Genomic DNA, 25162 nt, shown 5'->3' with positions numbered 1-25162 from the left:
GGGGGCTTCAGCTTTCCAATTTATAAAGTGAGAGGGCTAGTGAGATGTGGATACTGAAAGTTATTGGAATTTTCAACAATATAATTCTGCTTCTAAGACAGGGGTGTCAAACTCTTTTTCACCGGAGGCCACATCAGCCTCACAGTTTCCTTCAAAGGGCTGAATGTAATTTAAACTCCTTAACAGTTAAGGAGTAGTTGTATTTATACAGTCCTAAAATTATTTCGGCCCTTTGAAGGCAACCGTGAGGCTGATGTGGCCCCCAGTGAAAATGAGTGTGATGTCCCTGCTCTAAGACATGCCAACAGATCAGTGTCAACCTGTGATCATTCTTCCATTGATTTCCATCCCTCCAATGTGAGCTCAGATCACTAATGGTCTTTTATAGTTTTTAGAGTATTTCACATGTTTAATTCAATCAAGCCATATAACAATCTGATGGGGTGAGGTCTCAAAAATGCTATAACAGAAACCCTTTCATTTGATGTGCTTGAAGAGGTGGTTGGTTAGTTATTCTAGGAGTTATCCAGAGAGGGGGACCACACAGAAGAGATACATGTGTAACTAAACCTTTGTTTTAACTCACAGAAATGCACATTAACTATTTTCTGAAATGTAAATCTTTTCAAGAGTACGCTAATTGGATTTCTACATACTTTTTTCCTGAAAAAACTGCACTTGTAATTCATTGTATATAATTTATAGCTTTTTTTTCTTTAGAAGAAAGAAGTTAGACATTTGTAAGGCAATCTAAGTATAGAATTCTTGCTGACTTTTATAGTTTTGCCCTACTCTTTTATCGCTGTCACACCCAAACAGCAGAATTTTTGAAGATTCATCCTCATCAAGTCTTTCCAAATCATTTAGTTTTCGCGGAAACAGCAGCTTTCTTTTGTATGCTCTCACGCGACCAGTTCACCTAATACTCAGAGAAGTGTACCAGGGCATGTGCAGCACACCATGGCACTGGTCGCCCTGTCCTGCAGAAGGAATAGGGGCCCTGGCTGAGAGGACCATGGGGCATCCAAGCACACCATTCAAGGAGGCAGGTGCAGAGGCTTGTCTGGAGCCTGGGGAGGGAGGGGGGGGGTGGAGAGACACAGTTTGGCATCATCAACATCCAGTTAGTAGGTAAAATCACAAGATGTGAAGGACTCCATTCAGGGAGTGGGTGTGGGTAGAGGATAAAAGGGGGTGGGCTAGACCCCAAGGAATGCCCACTCTCAAAAGGTGAGAAGAGGAACAGTTTCTTGCAAGGGGACCAGCAGGACCTTGCTGGAGATGAATGGAAGGAAGCAGAGCACCAGGAGGTGGTAAGCTTCAAAGGGCCAAATGCAGGACCCAAGTCAGGAAGAGAGAGCTGAGAAGCATCCTTGGATTTGACCACCAGGCAGCCACTGGTGAGTGAGAATTTGAAAGTGTTCACAACCCCTGAATGATCTCACTGAAGGAAGAAAAGGCTCTATTATCTCACATGGCTTTAGTCCCTCTCCTACCAGATTTGTTGTCTTCAGGAGCTACTCTGCCTGCTGTCCCCCACCGGCATTCTTGTGCAGAGAGGCCTGCTCAGGCTGCCTGACCCAGGCCAGGGGAGGGGCAGCAGGAGGACTCCAGAAGATACCCTGACTCCCCCGAGCCCAGGCAGAACAGATCAGCCCTACCTGAAAGCTGCTAACTGATTCCTAGGCCCACGGCAGCAGCTATTTGCAGTGCTTGCTGAGAAGCATTTGTGCAAGTTTATCACCAAAGGTAGGATGAAATGAAATCTTCAACTAGAAGCTTTTAAAACAAGGACTTTGAGACCTCTCCAGGCTGAAGTGCTCACCAAGTGCCTTGGTGAGGCTGCACTCTGCCACTGGTCCGGTAAACAGCTCTGCCAGCCAACCCTGCAGCCCCACTCCTTCTGCCCAACACCCAGAGTCCCCACGCCAGACAGTGACTGGGGAGTAGAGCAAGTTCCCTGGGATTTGCATAAGATATAAATGAGAGGAAAAACTGCACAATATGGAACACAGGCTCTACTCTGTATGTCCTGACAAGTAATGAGGATGGAACTCCTAGATCTTAACAGTCACTGACGTCAGACGTGGCAACTTGGCCAGGTCCCAGAGGGCGTGGCTGGGATGCTCAAGAGCAATCAGTGTCATTGCTGGCCATCGCTTCCTACAAAAGCCACCGTCTCACAGTCTCCCCGGTTCTGTGCTTCTTGAGCTAGTAATCTGGGATTTGCAAACATATAACTCTTTTGGGAAGACAAGGAGTAACAAGAAATATTTTTTCTTTAAGTCCCACAATTAGATACTGGTCAACCCCTTTCTCAGATGCGAGGTGGAAACTGAGGCCAGGACCAAACGCTGGACATGGCCTACTGGGTTAGGCTGGCCAGGGTCTCAGGTCTCAGAGCCACCTAAGCAGACCCTACCCTCCTGCCTGCTCACAGTGTCAGGCCTCCTGGGCCTGTGGAGCCAGGAGGGTGGGCAGGAGTCAGGTCCTGCCTGCCTCAGCAAACACTGTTTCAGTGCAGTGGCTGGGGAAGGGAGATGAAGGGAAGGGCCTGGGACTGCTGTGCTGCATCTCACGCACGCTGGCTTCAGGCACAAGTCGGCCTGTTGGCTGCACTGGGAAAGGGAAGTGACTGACCTGATCCAGACGCAGCGCGCCGTCCAAAAACCGCTGCTTGCGTAACTCCTTTGCGATTCTGTGGAGATTCAAGACCGCCTGGTGTACCTCCTCACTGGTGTGCTCCGGGGAGACGGGGGGCAGCTCCTCCTCTGGGATTCTCTGAGTCGGGCTTTCAATCATGCTCTGTGCGTGCTCGTAGCTCAGTTTGGTGCAGGAGCGGATGATGGTCCGGCCAAACCATTCACTAAGGATCTGCAGAGGGACAGATGGTGAGGTTCTTCTTACATGTAACCCTTCATCCACACACCCTGCACGACTCTCTGCTCAGAACTGTGTTAGCTTCTGGCTGGGCACCAAGACTGATCCAGTGTAGAAGCTGCCACCGGCAGGGAGCTCAGACTCTATCAGACATGGACTTAACAGGCATGGAGGTCTGCAGAAGGTCTCCGAGCAGAAGACTTGAGGGGAAGGGCCTGTGGAGGCTTTGTCATTAGCCTGGATAAGAGGTCACCAATGCCAAAGCTGGAAGAGGGAAGAAGGGATAGATGCCAAAGATGTGACGGGTGGGGAATCTGTGGGCTCAGTGATGGACCCAATGTCGGTGAGGGAGGAGGTGGGGTCCCTGACAGAAACCGAGAACAAACCAGAGATAGAAAGAGAAAGCCAATTCCAGCTTGTTCTCCATGGGGCATTTATGTGGACACAAAAGCCCATAACAGGGTTTCTTGGTCTCAGCAATACTGTCATTGCTGGGGGGCTGTCCTGTGCATTGTGAAATGCTTAGCAGTGCCCTTGAAGTCTGCCCGTTAGGTGCCAGTGGGCCTTCTCCCCATCCCGAGTCAACAACCCAGACCATCTCCAGACATTGCTGCCACGCCCTGGGGTAGCTCAGCCCAACTCCCAACCAGCTGGGCTTGAAGCAGATGCAAACCAGCTGAGGAGCAGTGCTTGCTGAGGGGTGGGATCACCACTGATTTCCATCTTATTCTTTCAGTCTGTCTGTATTGTCTATAATGAGCATTTATTACTTTTAAAACAAAAATAAAATAAACAGTAAACTATCTGGGGGACTCCTGGGCCTCAGGTGCAGGGAGGAGATCCAGGTGGGACCATGGAGCAGACAGTCGGGGTGTGGCCCTGAAGCAGTGACTGGTATGGAGGTGGGGAGATGGCCTCCAGGACTGTGGGCCAAAAGAAAGAGAAGTCAAGGCTAAATTGTCTACCAATGCCTCCACATTAGGGAACAACACAAAAAGCTGGATGAAAACAAATGAAAAACAAGAGAACTCAAAGAGAAAGGAGGAAAAGCAGGAGTGCCTGATGTGAGGAGCAGCAGCAGAAAGGGCTGCAGGGAGGGAGCGCTCAGGAGCAATGACAGACAGCCCACAGCACTCCCAATGAGACAGGCACAGCGCACACACTTCCCACACTGCAGCGGTGTGGTCACAGTGACCACCCAGACAGGCATTTTATTATCCTCATTCTGCGAACAAGGAAACTATGGCCAGACACATTATGTCACCTGCCAGAGAACGAATGGCAAAGCCAGCAACTGACCCCAGCAGTCCAGGCCCGAGGTCCGAGCTCTGAACCCCCAGAGTATGTCGAATGCCACCTGGACATCAAGGAGGATGAAAACAAAGGAAAAGTCCTTGTACTTAGCACTTGCTGATTGGAAGGCTATTTTAGGGGGACATGTGGCACAGGAGGGGTAAACGTCAGCATGTGCTACGGATGGGTCACAGAGATGCTGTCACAGGGCAGCCAGAGCTCCGCCTTCCATCGGCCTCTCTCTCCCTCATGTACACACAGGCGCGCGTGCCACTCCAATGGCAGCATCTTCTGTGTGTACCACATGTGAAAAAGTGTGAGAAATCTGGGGCTAAGGATGGGGGATGGTAGCCGTGGAGTCAATGTGGAGATGACAGACTCCACAAAGATGGAAGGGCAGGGGTGTTGTTGTTTGGAGGGTGAGGGAAGAAGCCACTACAAAAGGCGGACTGACGATGCAGGAGAACGAATGGGTCCTGGACCAAAGGACCCCAGGAAGTGACCCATCTGTGAGAGATGAGCTGGACCTGGAGGGGAGGCAGAAAGGACAGGGGAAGCAAGAAAGGCGATCTAGAGGGGGAGAGGAGGGACACTGAAAGCACATAGATCATAGTCCCAACCTACGGAGTCAAGTGCAAGACAAAGAACAAGTGGGCTGAGTGGGATTCAAGGGCAGGAGGAAACGGAAAAGCTCTGCAATCAAGGCCAAGGGCAGTGTGATGCACGAGCAAGGCAAGCCCAGATGTGCCGCATGGCAGGGAGGGCTGGAGCAAAGGGAGGGCAACCAGTCAGCGAGGAAGCTTTCAGCCTGGGCTGCCACACACCACCCCCTCCGCCCCCCCCCCCCCCCCCCCCCCGTCCTCCCTTCTATCAGCCAAACCGTTCTGCTCACAGCCTCTGAGACAACGCTTCCCTAAGAGGGTACCTGGAGGGCCCACAGGTGTGCCCACTGTGGGAGGGGAGAGCCCATGCAGAGTGGCTGTTCACGCCTCTGACACCCTCACCTTGCCTTGGAGGAAGAACCAACACTCTTAAAATGGGAGCCAGCACGCCCAGGGAGAGAGTGGTAGCAACTACTTGCATTTTTCTTTGATTTAGTGCAAAGAGCCTCAATATAACAGTTGTGGATCTGTAATATCAGACCTTAATTTTTCTTAAAATAAAAATCCTCAAACTACACTTTCTGGATTATGCCAAGAACTGCTCCTCTCCAAAAACATACACAACTCTAACAGCATGCTTGGGACTCTGCTGTGGCAGGCGGGCCCTGACGGGTTCGCAGGAGGCGTGTGCGTGTGTTGAATGCAGCAGATGTGTCAGAGCCGGTTCCAGGCCCCGTCCAACATCCCAGTGAGGCAGCAGCATGCACAGGTCTCCAGGAAGAGACCTTTGCAGGGTCAGTCCCCATGTGCCCTTCTGTCACATCCACTTTTCCCAAAAATGCCCTGGTGATTGGTTGCTCCCACCTCCTCTAAAATGACAGGCCAGGACCTATTCATTCTGTGGTCACAAATATTTTCCCTGGAGATCTGGCCTCTTTCCTTTCCTCCCTTTCATTCCAAACCAAGACAGTCCTCCTCCTCCTCTGTGTGCGTCCACTTCTTGTGTTAGCATGCCTAGGAAAGCTCTCCGCTCTATTCCACCCCTCTCTCCCACACACTGTACAAGCCCTCTTGCAGATTCCCTCAGGCATCCAGGTCTGCACGCAGGCATGTCTGGTCTCCTGGGGTCTGTGTCCCTTTGCCCTAGGGGACACAGGCAACCACCACACACAGGCCAGAGAGACCTGTGCCATGACTGGGCATCTATCTTCATGTAAGCTGCTGGGTTAAGAAGTACTTTGCAAATCTAATGGGAGCCACAGACACAGAGAACAGACTGATAGTTGCCGGAGGGGAGGCGGGTTCGGGGACTGGGTGAAAGAGGTGAAGGGATTAAGAAATACAAACTGGTAGTTAGCAAACAGTCATGGGGATGTAAAGCACAGCATAGAGAATATGGCCAATAATATTTTAATAACTATGTAAGATGTCAGGTGGGTACTGGAAATATCGGGGGCAGCACTTTGTAAGGTATATGAATGTCTAATCACTGTGCTGTACACCTGAAACCAATACAAAATAATACTAAAAGTAAACTGCAATTGAAAAATAAAATTGAAAAAACCTAACGAGAGCTCCAAGCTTCTTCCCCTGAAATATCTACGCACACAATTTTGCGGTGAGTTCCAGGAGGCTCCTAGAGCCCCCGCCACCGCCTCGCCCACGCGTCCAGGCTCGCAGCAGAGCTCTCTTGCTCCCTCTGCGACCACCGACTGCAGTGCTGAGCCCCAACCAGGAGCCACTTTTCATCCTGACCAGTTCCTGAAATTTATCATCTGTAGCTTGGCAACCTCAGAAGCCTGCACTCCTCATGAAAGCTCCCTAAAGCGCACGCTGCCTGCACCATCTCAGTGTGAGCCCCCCTTCCCAGAGGGCACCTCTGCTCCTTCAGCTGTCTCATCGCCCACCATCTCCCCAGCACACGAGGACACCACCAGCCCTGAGATGGCGGGGCTGGTGAGAAGTTTCCTATACAGCCTCGTCCCAGAAAAACTGCTTTGTGAACACGCAAAGGTTGAAGTGAAAGTTCTGAAGAGCCTTAAGAACTTCCTGGCCCTGGGACAGTGGCCTCAGCAGCAGAACCTATCCTGCTTTATTTTAACAGAACCCAGTGATTTGGGGAATCACTCTGAAACACGGACTAAAAAAATTCTTAGGCCAGGAAAACTAGCCTGAAACCACCTTGTGGGGAGGGCGCAGAGAAGGATGCCCCCCACAGCCCCACAGAGGAGGGCAGCAGGGAAAGAAAGGCCGGGAGTGGGGTTCCTGGGGACGGCATGCCTTACAGCAGGGGAGGAAGGCCTTTCTGGAAGGAACACCTCATTAATTTCCAATTTGGAAACTGTATTCCCATCAACACCCCGTCCATAACCAGGGCAGTGGCAGAAGACAAAAGGACAAAGAGTTTTTCATGGAAAAAGTAAAAAAGCCATGAGGCGTTTCATAAACAAAACCCTTCAGACAGATCATGTCCTTCCTCTTCCCTTTACTGAGTCACAGGGTCCCGCACTTTCTACAGGTGGCCAGCTGCCCGCATGCACTCTGGGAGCTGCTGCTGAGAATGTCTGTCCGATCACACACGGTGCCAACACCTGCTGAAGGCACATGGCTGGGGACACCTGGTCAGAAAGGAGTGCGTGATCGCGGCCTCATGACCTTCGGGGAAAAATGTAGCATGCGACCCTGTCCCCTGCCCAAGCCGCCCCTCACAGTCCCTCTGCACATCTGGGAGGGCCACGCTCGTCTCAGAATCTAATGGTACTTTTATTATATTTTAGCTAAAGGTCACATAATAGAGATAGATGGCGAAGTAAAGAAAATAAAGTATGCCTCATACACCAACTTTCTATATATTACAGATACAAGTTGTGAGTATACATAGCCTTTGGAACTGTTCAATTCTATTTAAATATATTTTAAATTTATTTTATTCTTCTTAAAAAAGAATAAAAATGTCAGTGCTTCATTAAAAATAAATCTGATTCAAAAAACTGCTCATGGGGTGAATTTGTAATTTTAAGTAAGTAGATGCAAAATTACTTCTATAGCAACTCTGGGCTTCTGTATATAAAATACTTATTTCAAAGAACTGTATTAGGAAGAAACTTTGTTCCTGAGTGGAACAAAGCCAGTTTGGGGTGGCCAGGGGTGGGCTCCAAAAATTTGTTACTCTTTCCTCATCTTCAATATCTCCTTTTCTATTCGCCTTCCCACACAGCCTACAACAAACTCCAACGTGTCTCATCTGCTTATTAAAATAAACAGAAAAAAATCTCCAAATAACCCTTATTTTTCTGTTACTACAATGGTAATATGCATTCATTGTAGAAAACTTAAATACAGGTGGGAAAAGGAGAAGCAAAAGAATCTCCTATAAATCCACCATCAGGAGATAACTACGTACTGTTTCTACTTTTTTTTTTTTATTTTTTTTTATTTTTTTTAATCTTTTTTTTAATATATTTATTGATTATGCTATTACAGTTGTCCCATTTCCCCCCCACTCCACTCCATCCTGCCCACCCCCCTCCCTCCCACATTCCCCCCCTATAGTTCATGTCCATAGGTCATACTTATAAGTTCTTTGGCTTCTAAATTTCCTACACTATTTTTACCCTCCCCCTGTCTATTTTCTACCTATCATCTATGCTACTTACTCTCTGTACCTTTCCCTCCCCTCCCTCTCCCACCCCCTTAATGACAACCCTCATGTTCTAGTTGTTTGCCTAGTTTGCTCTCATTTTTGTTTTATGTATGGCCGTTAATAACTGTGAGTTTGCTGTCATTTTTACTGTTCCTATTTTTGATCTTCTTTTTCTTAGGTAACTCCCTTTAACATTTCATATAATAAGGGCTTGGTGATGATGAACTTCTTTAACTTGACCTTATCTGAGAAGCACTTTATCTTCCCTTCCATTCTAAGTGATAGCTTTGCTGGATACAGTAATCTTGGATGTAGGTCCTTGCGTTTAATCTTGGGTAATGTAATGATGATGTGCCTTGGCGTGTTCCTCCTTGGGTCCAGCTTCTTTGGGACTCTCTGAGCTTCCTGGACTTCCCAGAAGTCTATTTCCTTTGCCAGATTAGGGAAGTTCTCCTTCATTATTTGTTCAAATAAGTTTTCAATTTTTTGTTCTTCCTCTTCTCCTTCTGGCACCCCTATAATTCGGATGTCGGAACGTTTCAAGGCATCTGGGAGGTTCTTAAGCCTCTCCTCATTTTTCCAAGTTCTTGTTTCTTCATTCTTTTCTGGTTGGATGTTTGTTTCTTCCTTCTGGTCCACACCATTGATTTGAGTCCCAGTTTCCTTCTCATCACTATTGGTTCCCTGTACATTTTCCTTTGTTTCTCTTAGCATAGGCTTCATTTTTTCATCTGTTTTTCGAATAGATTCAACCAAGTCTGTGAGCATATTGATAACCAGTGCTTTGAACTGTGCATCCGATAGGTTGGCTATCTCTTCGTCGCTTAGTTGTATTTTTTCTGGAGCTTTGAAGCGTTCTGTCATTTGGGCCATTTTTTTGTTTGTTTGTTTGTCTTGGCGCATCTGTTACTTTAAGGGGCGGAGCCTTAGGTGTTCACCGGGGCGGGGTAATGCTGGTCGCTGCGCTGTGACGCTGTACGTGGGGGAGGGGCCGAGCGGGAGCAATGGCGCCCGCCTCACTCTCCTCTGGCTTTCAATCTTTCACTCTGCTACCCACAATCAAACTGGGCCACTCTGGTGCTGGTTCCCGAGTAAGTGGGCCTGTACACACTCTAGGCCCCTGTGGGTCTCTCCAACAACCTCTCCTGTGAGGCTGGGAGTCTCTCCCGCTGCCGCCCCAACCCCCACGGGCGTTTTCAATCAGAGGTTTGAGGCTTTATTTCCCTGAGCTGGAGCCCTGGGTTACGCGGTCTGCTTCTCTCCCCGATGTTCGTCCCGTTTATCTGTGGGCGAATGTGGTGCCTTGGGTTGCTACCCGCTGCTCTGCCTGCCCCGTTCTCCACCACTCTGAGTCCGGCCCTCTGGGTTTATCTGTGCAAATGTGGGGCCGCAGGGTCTGCTAGTGCTCAGACTGCCTGCGCCATTTGTCCCACACTCCGCCAGTCTCAGTCCCGCCACAGCCACGCGAGTCCTCTCCACCCCAGTGCCCGTCTCCGCCCCTCCTACCAGTCTGGATGAATGTTTATTTTCTATTTTCTTGGTGTTGGTCCCCCTTGCTGTTCGATTCTCTGTCAGTTCTGGTTGTGCGAGGAGGCGAAGTGTGTCTACCTACGCCGCCATCTTGGTTCTCGTACTGTTTCTACTTTGATGCATATTTAATTCCCGTATCTTCAATGCCTTGCATTGAACAGAGCAAACATTCAATGACTATTCACTAAATGAATGGAGGAAGGACTAATAACAGTTTCACAGAAGCGGCAATTTTAGCTGGATCTCAAAGAGTAAGTAGGATTCATACTGGTAGAGATGAGGGGAAGATAGCCTACGAAGAGGGAAAGGCATATGCAAAGTCTCAGAAATGTGACAATTCTGCATTAGGCCAAAAAAACCCTTTGGTGGCAAGAGCAGGGGCTGATGGGACTGGAGAATGGGCGGCAGAAGGTCACGTAGTGGGGGAGGAGTTGGTGGAGGTCTTTGCATGCCCCGCTCTGGAGATCGGACTTTTGTGGATAACCATGACCCACTGTCAAGCTGTAAAAGGATGCTGAGCCACAGTGCAGTAGGACCAAGTTCAGCTTCTACAAAGCCATCTACCACCACTGGGAAAGAGTGGAGAGGCCATCCCAGAGGAGGACGGCAAGGACCTGAGTAGGACAGTGACTGTGGTGAGACAGAGAGGACTGACTAGGGACACTCTGCGAAGGCAGAGTTGCTGGCACTCAGAACTGCGGGGATGTGGCAGAGGGGAAGCGGCCTGGAGGCTGAGAAGCTGAGAGGCTAGGAAGGTGCTGCCGCCACGGACAGATCTGGAGAAGAAGGGCTCACCGCAGGTTGGACCAGGAGGTGTTGCACTGCGTGAAGAGGAGAAGGATGAGGAAGGCAGAGGGGAGTTCTGACCCCCTGAAGTGGGGGCTCCAGCAGGTCAAGCTGGCTGTTTTCCCTGGTGTCCAAGAGCTGAAAGCCACCTGGGGGAATGGTGGATTTTGAAGGAAAGAGGAGTAGAAGGCAAAGTTGAAGGCTGGAGCCAAGAATAAAGTTTGAGGCACCTACACTGGCAATAAATAAAAGGACCCCTAAGCAGCACACTGAAGGTGCAGCTGGAGACAAACAGCGTGAACTGGTATGTACTGGAGTTCCCTACAATGTCCAATGTTCAAAATGGTGAGTGTTAGGCAGGGAAAGGCTTTCCTAGAGCTCCAGGGAATGGGCAGAGACTTGAAAGATGTTCTAAGGTGGCAGTTAGGAAAGTGCAACCATGATGGAAGCCAGGCCATGGAAGCTGGGCGGGGAGCCGCTACACAGTGGAGAGCTCGGTTATGCAATAAAAGCCTGCTTTTCCTGAAGCACAGATGCTCTCGGAAATGAGAGGAGACTCCAGTCCCAAGCAGCCACCATAGTCCAAGCATTTCTAGCAGAGAAGAGGGGGAGAAAAGAACAGGGAAAAAAATCCCATTGTGAAGACTTTGTAGATTTTTCTCTGAATGAGACTAGAGAGTTTTTAAAAAGGAGAGACGATGCCTAACTTCTGATTTGGAAGGATCATTCTGAGCACTGAGTAGAGGGATGAGTGGGGCAGAAGTAGGGGCCAGGAGAACTGGTAGTTAGCCTGTGTGGTCCAGGGAGGGGATGGCAGCTTAGACCCAGGTGACAAGGCTGGTAGTGGTAAGGACGGGCAGATTCTAGAGGTAGTTGCAAGACAAAACTGAGTCTATTTCCTGACAGATTAGATGTAAGCAGTGAGAGAAAGACCAAGGTCAGTAACGACCCTGTGGATTCTGCTTGTGTCAATGGCTGCAACAGGGTTGTGTCTGACTGAGGTGGAACTGGGCAACATCTGGAGCACATGTCCCAACTCTGAGAGGACTGGCGTGTGGCAGGGAGACTGCTGGAGAGGCAAGCTGGGACCAGCAACTGTAATTGTGAGACACTTCCTTTGTTATTCCAACCTGTGACCTCAGATGCTATGGTCCTAAGACCTCAGGACTTACTCACCAGGTCAGAGTCAGGGCTTCTGACCTCCTTCAAAGTGTCAGATTGGTGTTTTTACAAAAGTGACGTCAAAGTAAGATGCCTGATGAGTGGGGCGCATAGGTATGGTGTTGCTGGACATTAGTACCAAGTGAGACAGAAGTGTGAGAGGTTTCAGACCGTACCGAGAGCACTAGACTAACATGGCTACAGTGGAGTTCATGGTACCAAGGTTGGATCTTAAAAAGCACGGGATTTAGTTGGGCTTGTTTTCCCTTATGACAATATGTAATCACAAATATCTAGATCAGAGGACAATGCTCTCACCCCAATATGTGAGAAAAATGCCAAAAACAGATCCTTCAGAGTTTACTGATTTAAAAATCTGGGCACTGGATCTATGAGAGCATATTTGACCAAGATTCCCTACAGGTGGTTTTCAAAAATCTCACGGGGGGTTAAAAAGTCTTGGACTAGCCTTTCTCTAGCTGACCATGTCTGCTCCAGGGACTAAGACCTTCCCACAGCCTAAGGGAAAACACAAAACTTTCTCCACTCCAGCTCCAGGCGAGACTGGCAGCAGCCTCACCTCGCCTGTCACAGTGGTGCGGTGCTGCTGGCCCTGCTATGGCTCCTTGAAGGTCCAAGGCTTCCACCCCAAGAAGCCATCACTACGTACAGACCCAGCCTCAGGCTTTGGCCACCCTCTTCCTCACTCATTCAGGTTCCTCACCGGCCTGCTCTGGCTCCCCGACCCTCCCATGTGTCCCCCCAGTCCCATTTTCTGCATTTCAGCTGTAAAAGATACTCATCTGTCACTACATGCCTGCATTAACCACCCAGGCCCACCGCCATGTGCTCTCTTGGTCTGGTAGGGTGCTGGGATGACCACAGTACAAGAAGTGTGGTTAGTGGCTCCATGACTGCTCCCAGTCCAAATCCCTGCACTTCCTATTTGGCTTGGTTTGAGAGAGGCCCAGCATCCCCTCCTGGACCCCGTGCCTACTTCACACCTGCTCTGCAGCCCCTCATGCCAGAAGGCTTGGTTACTAGACACTGCCTCCAACAGAAACCCTAAAGACCAGTTGGGCTTTCCGAGTGCCTCTTTCTAGTGCTTCTTTTATGACCCTCATATTTTAGAAGCTCATTAGATCAGGCAGCTTTTTATTCCTTGGGTCTGACCCTGGCAGGCATAATTCAGATTCAACGTTCTTTTCTGTTGACTCAAGTTAGTTTTCTTCTATGGGCTTTTATTTCCTATTTAAATTTTTGCAAAAATAAGCATTTATAAAAATATAAAAGTAATACATGTTTTCAAAAAACATTAGAAAACACAAAAAAGTAGAAAAAATTACTCATAGTCTTACTACCCAAACACAACCACTACTGGCATTCTCTTTTATTTCCTTCTGATCTTTTTCCATTCATTTCTTCCCTGTGCATGTTCCCACCCCCACCGAAATCTGATTGCTGGCACACTGTTTTCACAATTCCTTCTTTGTGTTTCAGATCAGGTCTGCTGCCCAACTCTCACAAAGGAACTTATTATCACATGTGTAATAAACCAAATGTAATGTGTGTAACCTTGTTTTGATTCCAATTCAGACAAATCGATTGGAGACAATCCAGGAAATGTAATTATGGACTGGATTTGGATATGACACTACGGAATTAGCATTATTGGTAGGCGTGCTAATGGCATTGTGGTTACGTAAGAAAGTGCCCAGATTTTTTAGTCCCATACGTATGACTGTTACAACATGATGTCTGTGATTTGTTTTAAAGTACTTGAGCAAAGAAAAAATGTTGGTAGTAGTTGAATCTGGGTGGGAGATAGGGATGGTGGGGTTATTGTATGTTTGAAACTTACAAAATAGAAATGAAAAGACTGAAGTATCCGCAGGTCACACAGTCCAGCAGCTTGAAAGGCTGGTTACGGAAAATAGCAGGCCCCCGCCCTCCCCACAGGGCGGCCACTCGCACCTCTCCGAGCATGCCAGGCTGTTTTGGTGTTACTTTCACATTTACACAGAGCCTGCTTGATTTCTACTTCTTGATTTTTCAGTTTTAGGCATTATCACCAACTTTTCACTATAGAAGGCAAGAATTTATCTTTCTTTCCACACACACTCTTTCCCTAATCAAACCCACAGAATGTTCCAGGCCCTCATCCTCCCAGTAAAGTTAAAACATAAACTATCAGAATTAACTATTATAGTTATATACATACTAAGTGTTATTTTCTTTCCTACCCGACTTTTGTTTTCACTGGAATTAATAACTGTCTTGTTTTAATTTGCTTGGTTTTTCTGGACAGCCCAGACTCTCCACCAACGGTCTAAAACAGTGGTTCTCGAAGTATGGTCTGTGGGCTCCTGGGGGTCCCTGAGACCGTTTCAAAACTGTTCTCACAGCAGTACCAAGGCATTATTCGCCCCATTCCGTGTGCTGGCATTTATACCGATGGCACAAAAGCGCTGGTGGGGAAAGCTGCAGCTGCTTCGGCATGAGTCAGCCCCTGGCCACAAAGGGCACCAGGGGTCAGGGCACTTATCACCACCTCCCCCTCGAAGGAGAACAAGCTAGGTCACTTAAGAATGTTTTTGATGAAGCAGTAAAAGTTATTAACTTTATTATGTCTCAACACTCTAGTACTTGTTTTTATCACCTACGCTGAATGCCCAAGTATGAGGACTACCTTGAGGAAAAGCATTTATGTAACCAACTGTGAATTGCAAGTTGCACTGGCTGCTCTTTTTTACAGGCTACCATTTTTACTTGAGAAAACAACTAACACACAGATATGGTCATCTGCACTTCAACGAAAACAACTGACACTATTTATGGCCAATGATAAAATGTGAACTTTCACAAAAGTTAGAATTCTGGAAACCTTGTATCTGACACACAACACACACATTTCCTAATACTTAAAGATTTGTCTAAGATCGGTAGTGATATTAACAAATGTGATTTTTTTATATCATATAATGAAATGTGGACACATTTAAAAGATCGGCATAACAAGCCATTATTTTTAAACGATCTAAATTTATAAATACATAATAAAAATCATGCATGGGTGAAAGATCCATTCAGAGTATAAAATAGACCAATAGATTTTAATGTAACCCAGTAAAAAATTCAATTGATATTATATTAGTTTGCTAGGGCTGCCATAACATACCACAGGCTGGGTGGCTCAAACACAAACATTTCTCTCATTTCTGGAGGCCAGAAGTCCAAAATCAAGGGGGACGCTGATTTGGCTTCTCGTGAGATCTCTCTTCCTGGCTTGTAGGCCGGTGGTCACCTTCTCCCAATGGCAGGGAGCAAGAAGCTCTCTGGTTTCTTCTTATAAGGATACTAATCCGATCAGATCAGGGCTCCACCCTTATGATCTAATTATCTTTAATTATCTACTCAAAGGCCCTGCATCCAAATACAGTCACATAGAGAATTAGGGCTTCGACATAGAATTTGAGGCATAGATATGGTTTCAGATTCTAGATTGGAATTAAGTTTTAGGAAACTACTGTCAAATTCCAGTGTAGTACAAAGATAAATGAATGTCCACAATTATTTGAAAAAAGCTATTAAAACACTCCTTCCTTTCCAACTATCTATCTGTGTGAAGCCATATTTTCTCCACCTACTTCAACCAGAAGAACTCACCCCAGGAAGTCAGCCCTCCAGTGGGGGGCACTTCCTTGAATTATTTCTTTCCCCTCTGTTGTTGTTGGGTTGTTTTGTTTGTTTTTTTGATGGGGTTCTCTATTTCTGGGATATTTATCGAACAGATGTTGGGCATCTTGGACTGGTCCTATAATTTTCTTACTTCTCATTCTGGGACAATTCCTCTACTTCATCTGTCCACCAGAAGTTTGATTTTCTTTATTTCTTCTATCGTGTTTTTAATTTCCAAGAGCTCTTTTTCTCCCATTGAATGTTTCTTTTTTAAAGTATTTAGATCTTGTGAGATAAGATACTTTCTTTTAAAAACAATTCTCTGAGGACATAAACAATAGTTTCACTTCCCTGTATAGTCTGTTTTGTTCTAATTGCTTTTTTTGTTTGTTTTGGTTTTCCTATACCATGCTAGAGGCTTTCCTCTTGGTTGTCTCTTCATAGGTGAAAGTGAAATACTAAAAGACTACTTCTTAGTGAAATCCTAAAAAGCTCTGCATCTGTGAGTGAAGCTGACTGTCTATAAGCTTTACTGTGGAGAGGTACATCTGGGCTGTTAGCTCAGAAACCCTGAAGTTACTATTGTTAAACCTGCTTCACTATTCAGATTCCTCAGAGAATTTTTCCCATTTCCTGACTCAGGGTACAGGCTTGGCTACCAGAATTCTGGGGTTGGTTGGGAAAAGAAAGCTGGGGCTCTTAACATTCAGTGTGCCAGTGTTCACTGAACCACTGCTAAGGGACCGCCACCAATAAGTGTGTTTGGTATCCCCTAGTTCAAACACCCTTTGCTTTATCCTGTCCAGAAAATAAATTTTTGGTCTTCTTCTAAATTATGGGAGGAACAATCTTTTAAATAAACTTTCAATCAGTAGTTAGCCTTCTCTTCACCTGACTCTCTCCCATTTTACAGAGTTACCTGGTGCTGTCAGTTTCTGGGTTTCTTTAGGGTTCTGCTGTGTACACTGGGTTGTTTCTTGGCTTTCTGTGCTGCTGGCACAGGATTCAGCTTTCTCAGGACTGCTAAGTCAGTTACCACTCATCCATCTGCTTCCCAGCTTCCAAAATGTTGTTGCCGTTGTCTCCTCTCCCACTCTCTTTGTCCTTGTGGGTTTATGTCTTAAAAAAAAATCTCTTCACTGTTGTTTTAGTGAGGTTTTGGGAGGGAATGAAAGCAAATGTGGGTATTTGATCCTCCATCTTTATTTGGAACCTCTTTACAATTAAATATCTTTTTTTACTTTCATTTAATTTTACAGCGTAAACATTTCCCATGATCTTACATGGTCTTTGTTAAAGCTTTAGGAACATTCCATTGAGTCAGAACCGTAGCTTGCTCAGTCACTACCCTAGTTTTGAGTGTTTATAGAGTTGTTTCTGTGTGGGGGAGGGAACTAGTTTATCCTCCAGGCATCTTGGACTCATTTGTCCCACTTACTCCCTCTCCTTAGGGACCACTTGCTGACATTCCTCACTGCTCTTTTCATCGCCTTGGGCTTGATCTTGGCACTGCCTTAGATCGTGCAGACCTAACTCATCTATAAACCACCAACCAGGGCACCTGCACAATGATGCAGCACTCATCTTTCTAAATGTCACCTTTCTTGTGACACTTCAGAGGAACCCCAACATCTACAATTCATTTGTGATTGAGACTGGTGTGTGGCTCCCCCTAAAACTCTACCCCCCAACCCTTTCCTTGAATGTCCTCCTGCAGGCAGCACCTGCTGTCCTCACTGCAGCTCAGGCTGCTCCTCTTGCCACTGCCAACCCGCGTGCACCTTCACTTACACACCCTCTCTGCCGCACTAAGCATCCCCATGTGACTTTGCTGACACAATAGCTTCCTTCCCCTGCTAACAGACAAGAAACAAGCGACTCGTTTCTGAAAGCTTATGGTCAGTCTTGCCTTTTAAATGGACAAACCGCCTTTCAGAGGCAGAAGCTCTTACGTGTCCATCTCTATGGCAGCTGCCCCTGTCCAGCCCTCATGCACCACCATGGGATTCAGCCCAGTGCCAGGCACACAGTAGGGGCTCGACTGGGGCTCACTGAAGGGAATGGACACAACTGTAAGTTGTTACCTTGCCCTCTGAAGTCAGTGTCCAGATCACGGAGAAGGTCAGCTTGTCGGTCATAGGGTTGAGGCTGCACAGCTCCTCACACAGCACTCTGGGAAGCATGGGCACTACCTGCAAACAGAGAACAGGCCCATGAGCTCCGTTCTGCAATCCTCAGGACTCACACAGGCTTAGCAACATCCCAGGCAGCAGAGTTTTGGTGAGCAGCTTGAGCATCCAGAGAGCTCAAGATGGAGGCAGCTCTTTTCCCTGAAGACTCACCCAGAAAGACTCACTCTTTTCCATGAGCCTCTATAATCAAATGGGAATGTGAAACGAAAGGTATGAAGAATTGGTAACAGGGAAAAAAATACATTAGAGCAATAAGAAACAACTACATTTTACTATAATACTAAAACTGAAGCTCTAGACTCAGCAATGAATTGTACTTTAGGACAGAACTATTCCAGCTGAACTATATACTTAAAAACCCAAGGTCTTGCATTTAACTCATTAATTCATTTTGAGCTAATTTTTATGCATGGTATAAGTCAGGGGTCCACCTTCATTTTTGTTGCATGAGGCTATCCAGTTTCCCCAACTTTTATTGAAAGAAGCTGTCTTTTCCCTGTTGTATGTTCTTGGCACCCTTGTCAAAGATTAGCTGAATATATATAAATATGTATATAAATATATGGGTTTACATCTGGGCAGTCTATTCTGTTTCATTTGTCTATGTGTTCATTTATGCTGGTACCATACCATTTTGATTATTATAGCTTTTTAAAATATTTTAAAATCAGAAATGTGATGCCCCTAGCTTTATTCTTCTTTCTCAAGATTGCTTTGGCTATTCAGGGACTTTTGTGGTTCCATATGATTTTTAGGACAGTTTATCTTTATTTTTGTGAAAAATTTGATTGGAATTTTGATAGGGATTACACTGAATTTGTAGATCACTTTGGACTATATGGACATTTTAACAATATTAATTCTTCCAACCCAAGAATGGGCCATCTTTCCACTTATTTGTGTCTTTGTCAATTTCTTTCATCAGTGGCTTACAGTTTTCAGTGTACAGGTCTTCCACCTCCTTAGTTAAATTCATTCTTAAGTATGTCATTGTTTTTAATGCTATTGTAAGTGGGATTGCTTTCTTCATTTCTATATCACCTCACATCTGTTATGATGGCTATCATCAAAAAGACAAAAGATAACAAATGTCGGCAAAGATGTGGAGGAAAGGAAACCCTTGTACATTGTTGGTGGGAATATAAATTGGTACGGCCACTATGGAAAACAGTGTGGAGCTTCCTCAAAAAATTAAAAATAGAATTACTATATGATCCAGCCATCCCACTTCTAGGTGTATCTCCGAAGGAAGTAGAATCAGTATCTCGAATGGTATCTGCACTCCCATGTTCATTACAGTATTAATCGCAACAGCCAAACATGGAGATAATGTAAGTTTCCGCTGATGAGTGGATTAAAAAATGTGACATACATATACGTGTGTGTGTGTGTGAATCTCAGATGAATGGCTAAAGAATGTGAGCTACACACACACAAACAGGAATACTATTCAGCCACAAGCTTCAAAAAGAAGGAAACCCTGCCACTTGTGACAACACAGATGAGCCTGGAGGGCATTATGCTAAGTGAAATAAGCCAGACAGAGAAATACAAGTACTATATGGCATCACATATATGTTACATCTAAAAAAAAAAAAAAAAAGTCTATTCCATAGAAACAGAAACAGAGAGTAGAATGGTGGTTGCTGCCAGGGGCTGGGTGGCGGGCGGGAAGGGGAGACAGGAGGAGAGAGATGTAGGTGAAAGGGTACACGCTTTCAGCTATCAGATGAATGCATTCTGAGCGTCTAAGGTGCAGCATGGTAACTACAGTTAGTAACAAGACAACGCATACTTGAAATTTATTGAGAACATATCTTACCACACACAAGGAGTTAGTTACATGAGGTGATGGATGTGTTAATTATCTCGATCTTGGCAATCATTTCACAATGCATATGTATGTGAAATCATCACATTGTACATTTTAAATATATACAATTTGTCAATGATTCTTCAATAAAGCTGGGGGGGAATATCTAAGGGCTTATTTTGTGTGAAGTGTTTGGACCTGTACCATTTCAGTACAGTATTTAACCTTTGGTATGGAAAAGTGAATTCTAGAACTCACAGCCTACACCAGTAACAAGGAATTAAGAACTAATTATATGGCATTACTTGGCATTATTCTAAAGGAGGCCATATCTTTTTAATACCTATGTAAAATAAAATGTCCAAGTGAAAATGTCTGGTAACAGCTTTTATAAGATAACCACTTTTGAAATTTTTTTTCTCATCATTCCTTTTTCACCATGTGTCCAGATAATACTATATTTTCTTTAACATATTTGATATTAAAATGTGATCTAAATATTTAACATTTCCTTGCATGTATCAAGTGTTATACAAAGTAATACATTTTTACCTGCATAAACATACTGAACAAAATGGAGCAAGTTTCAGCACCATATTGTGTCATGATCGAATTGTAAAGGTTTTACATAATTTCAGCCTTTGGACTATTGATGCCCTGATCCTCAATTTGACTGTATTTGGGGGTGAGGTCTTCAGGAGGTAACTAAGGTTAAGTGAGGTCATAAGGGGGGGTCCCTGATCCGATAGAAAGAGATAACTTCCTCCCTGCCCAGCACACACACACCAAAGGCCAATTGAGGACAAAGCTGTCTGTAGGCCAGAAAGAGTCCTTAGTAGGAACCAACTTGGCTGGTGCCTTCATCTGGGACGCACAGCCTCCAGGACTGTGAGACAATAAATGTGCGCTGTTGCAGTCCGGTCCACAGTATAGTACATGACAGCCTGAGCTGAGTGAGACAGGCCAGCTCAAGTTTGTGGGCGTGCGTTCATGGGTTCCTCTCCGGGCTGCATTGTCAGAAAATTACATATAAAAACTGTATTTTGGCAGCAGGCTGCTCACCCTGCAAGCTTGTAGTCCAAGGCTTAATACCTTGTTTACAGATAGTCAGGATTTCTTCTAAGTGTGTAAGGCGGTGTCTGATTGTGAACCACCAAGCTGAGCATCTGAGAATGTAACACATCTCCTGACTTCATGTGTTAGTGTTTGTCAAAAGGAAGTCATTCCAACTAAATGCAATGTGGTACCCTGGACTGGACCCTGGAAGGAAAGAAGACATTATATAGTATGGATTTTAGTTAATAGTAACGTTCTGATGTCTGCTTCTTAGTTATAGCAAATGTACCCTCGTAATGTTAAGATGTTTACAATGAGGGAACTGAGTGTAGGACCTCTCTGTACTGTTATTGCAGCTTTTTCATAAATCTAAAATTCCTTCAAAATGAAAGCGCTTATTAAAAAGAAAGCCATTGTTTTTATTGGTTGACCTCCTAAGTGACGTACACAGTGTGCCCTAACCAGAGTCACGCTGACCTGCTCGCTGCTCACCCTTCACCTGCCAGGCCTGCTCACTGCTCCAGCTCTTGTTCCCTTTTTGTGGAACATCTGTGTGGATGTTTCACATCTGGCCACCTTCGACTCATCAGCATCTCTAAAAGGCTGGTACAGATTCCCCCAGGTGGAGTGCATACTGTGTTCTGTGTCTGCACCCATCCCACCTCTGATCTTTCAAAAAGGACCAGAAGCAGTCACTTAATCCACCCTCCCTGCTCTCCAGAGGTCCTCCTGTAGCTCTAACACACTCACCCTCACCACTTCCTCACAAGCCTCTCCCTCCACTAGGCCACTGGATCGACCTTTAGGGATGAGGACCAGCCCCTGTTTCCGGCTCTCTATCCAGCACCTGACACACCGCAGGCACTTCTGGTTGGCAAATGATTGACTTTTGGCCAGGAAATGAATCACCTATTTTTTTCTACATTTACTGTTTATTGCATCACAAGGGAGATTTTATGAAATACATGGCAGACTTCTACTTACCACCTTTACAAAAGATTTTCATAGGTAGCTAGTACTTTAAGTATAACATCAACTTTTTTGGCTATTCCCTCCTAACAACTATTGGCGCACACACTGGCTGCCCAGGTAATACATAAACACTGCTTGGTATCCTGTGTCTTATCCAGAGGGCAACATTTTAATACTTACACTGCCACGTTCAGATGCCAAAGAACCTAAGTGCTCACGAAGAAGCTAAACATGAAAACTTTTCATCTTGCCTAACTGTCTTTAAATTTTAAAGGGTATTCCTTTTAATAAATTTTCCCTAAATCTTAGGGCAAAATTCAGATGGAAATCAGAGAGCAGTCTTTATGTCCACATAGTTTTGTCAATAACTGGTTATTTCTCTGTCTTTGAAAGGAAAATGAATGAACCACAATCACATTTGTGGTTTGGCATGTCATGGCCTCTCATAAATCGGGCCTGGTTTCTGCTGGGGTCACTGGGACTGTGCTCCATGACACACGGCCCATGTGTCAAGTCCACAGTGCAGCAGGGATCCCCCTGGGAGGTGGGGCTGGAGGGACTGAGAGCTGCTCCTGATAAGCTGCTTCTTCAAATACAAGTCCTGGAAGTCCAGGGAAGACCTGCCCGGAGGACAGCACAGCGGGCCGTGCACCCTCATTGGTGGCATGAGATCTGCTATGGTGCCTGGAGAGACTCCGAGGCAGAACACGGGGTCTAAGTGGAGCAGAGAAGAAAGGTCTCTCCAGGAGTCTCAGCCAGAAACTGCTGGCTGTCATTAGCGTCGTGTGGACACGTATGCATCCTATGGTGCCTGCAGAGTTGTCCCCAGTCATGCCCTGCCTGGCCCTCATGAGCTTCACTACTCAGTATGGCCTGCGTGGATAATTCTTTCAAAGTTCTCGAATGTCCTCTCTTCCCCGGTCCCAACCCTATAGCCCCTAGCTCAGTCTCCCAGCCGGCCTTTCCTGCTGTTGTAGTTCTGAGCTAGGTGGTGATGGAGGGAATCACAGGGCTCTGTGGAGCTGGACCACAGAACCAGCCTCGCTCTTCCCTCAGTGGAGGCGGGTAGGCCTTCCACTTGTCTCTGACTAGTTAGTTCCTCCCTCTATGCCTCTCACACTTTATTCCCAAACTTTATCCCAGGTTTATTTGTCTCCTCATTTTGGCAGCCTCCCTGTGTTTGTTTCCATGTATTAGGTAGAGCTGTTTTGACTCTGTGTCTTGATGGTGTGGCCTAATGTAGTAGGTGTCTTACAGGGTCCAGTGGCACATCCTCTCCTATCACCCAAGCAGGGCACTCGAGGTACACCATTCATGTGGGCTGAGTACACCTTCCTTGTGTAGTTGAGACTTGAATAGCTGTTGGCAGGTCAATGGGAGGGATTTACCCAAGCCAGTCAGGTACAAGGACTGGCTGTGACCACTTATCACCAACATCCACCCTCTGTGGAGGATCAGCTGTGCAGGGGCAGGGTGGTGGTGCTCCCAAGTGGTCTGTAGCTGTCCACTGGGTGTGCAGGTTCTGGCGTTTTCAGGGTGGTACAGGCCAAGGTCAACCCCCACCTGTGTTTTCCCTGAGGCCACCATGCCTGTGCTATAAAGCAATCTGAGATGGCTGCTATTTGTGCTAGGCTTGGAGATTTCCAGGCAAATCCAAACTGTGACTCTAGGATGTCTGCTGGGCCTAGGGTCACTTAGCAAGAGGTTTGGGGGCTGGGGGCTGACTGAGGCCAGCTGTTGCTTGTTTGAGAGGATTTAGGAAGTTGTGAAGAATGAGCCAAGACCAGTCATTCATATGGAAAAGCCACTGTTAACAGCTTGGGTGGGCCCATAAATTGGTTGGGACAAAGTCTCAGGGGATCTCCAGGCAGGGCAAACAGTGTTAGCCAGGTTGATGGAGTCTCAGATATGGCATCTGCCTCTGTGGCTCTCTGAGGGGAGGGTTCAGAAAAGGAACAATGGCCTCTGTCTGCAAGAAAGCTGTTCCCCAGCCTTTGCCTTGATGCCAGACACTTCAGTTTCTCCCTGTATGCCACTGGTGCCTTTCAAGCTGCTACCCCGGTGCTGGAGCTCAGAGGGAGTGAGTCTGAGTGAGTGAGTGTGTGGGTTCTTTAAGAGGAACTGCTTGGGGCTCCAGCAGTTTCTTCTACTGACTCAAACCTTGCTGGTTTTTGCAGCCAGAAGTTATCTTCCTGGAACTGGCACCCTGGGCTGGGAAGCCACATGTGGGGCTGGGACTCCTCACTCCCAAGATATCCCTCCCAAATTTTTATCCACTGCACATGGATGCGGGACCAGGCCATTCCGAGTCTTGCCCCTCCTACCAGTCTGGATGGATGTGGTTTATTTAATTCCGTAGTTGTCAGACTTCCATTCAACTTGGTTTCTGACGGTTCTGATTGATGGTTTTTCCATAGTTTAATTGTAATTTTGATGTGAGAATATTTTCTAGTATCTCCTAAACCAGCAGCAGAATTCTGGAGTGGGAATTATTCTGGACACGATTTTCTTATTAGTCTCCAGACTTCCTCATCTTCTTACAAAACCCCACCCAATAATAACCTGCAGTCCCACTTATATTAGGTCACACTGCCTTTACTTTCCCTGATAGTCGAGGACCTAAATTCGGTAATTTGAGTTTTCACTTGTCCTGCTAATCAGGGAGGGCCCAAACACCTTCAATGGGGCCAAGAAGTCTTTAATAAAGCATGTTTAGTGTCCAAGGGTCACGGGTGGCCAAGGGCTCTCTAGGAGAAGCTGGCACAGGGCCTCCAGACCCCATCTCCAAGGAGACAACAAAACTAACAGTGGGAAGCTAACTTCTGCCATTTGCCTGGACCACTCTTCGTTGTGTAACGTGGGTCACCAGTTTGGGAGAGGAGGCTATCTGGGGGCAAGTTTGAAACACTCCTTGTTCAGAATGTCCATTTTGGCAGCAGGCTATAAACATCTGTCGCTCTGGTGCTCCCGGGCTTCAGCCGGACACTGCCATGTCGGTAAACTCCCCTGTGATTCTGTGGGTGGTTACTCAAAGCCTCAAGGGGTCACAACTGAGGGTAAGGGCTCTGGCTCTGATGACAACCTTCCTGCCTGTGGCCTCACCATTTTTCAACCACACGACTGCTAAGGTGATTTTCTATCTCAGTCAAAGGAGGTCATGTCACTTCCCTATTGGCCCACAAAATAAAGTCCCAGCTCTTTACCGCCACTCCAGGCCTCTCTGCAACGTCATCTCTTGGCACCCCCTACCACTTACACCCCAGCAATTCTAAACTATATACTGCACTGTTCCTTGAAAGTTCCATGCTTTTCCTAGCCTGGGCCTGGAATGCCCTCTCCATCTCCTTTTGTCTGCCTATGAATTTCTACTCACAAGTTGAAACACTGCTCAGAAATCAATAGTTTTATGAAGCCTTCTTGGCTGTTATGGAAGCTCCTCTGTTACCACCAACCAGGGCAAATGCAACTTCTCTCCCCTCTGTAGGACTCCCTCACCTTGGGAGTGCAGGTAGGCCAGTGTATTGTAATTGCCTGTCAACACGCCCACCTCCTCTGA

At 46.4% G+C, this 25162-nt stretch overlaps 1 protein-coding gene across 6 annotated transcripts in view; it reads right to left on the bottom strand.

Annotated features, from left to right (window-relative positions):
- DIS3L2 (DIS3 like 3'-5' exoribonuclease 2) overlaps positions 1–25162 on the bottom strand; it is a 280596-nt gene that overhangs the window by 64732 nt on the left and 190702 nt on the right. For all 6 annotated transcript variants that reach the window (XM_053919206.2, XM_053919207.2, XM_024564295.4 and 3 more), the window contains 2 exons: positions 17658–17765; positions 2641–2874 (listed from right to left, as the gene is read on the bottom strand). In XM_053919206.2, coding sequence (XP_053775181.1) covers positions 2641–2874; positions 17658–17765 — 342 coding nt within the window. The remainder of the gene's footprint in view (positions 1–2640; positions 2875–17657; positions 17766–25162) is intronic.

The sequence above is a fragment of the Desmodus rotundus genome, chromosome 2 (assembly GCF_022682495.2).
Source record: "Desmodus rotundus isolate HL8 chromosome 2, HLdesRot8A.1, whole genome shotgun sequence".
NCBI classification, from domain to species: Eukaryota; Metazoa; Chordata; class Mammalia; order Chiroptera; family Phyllostomidae; genus Desmodus; species Desmodus rotundus.
This window is presented reverse-complemented; position numbering and strand designations above follow the sequence as displayed.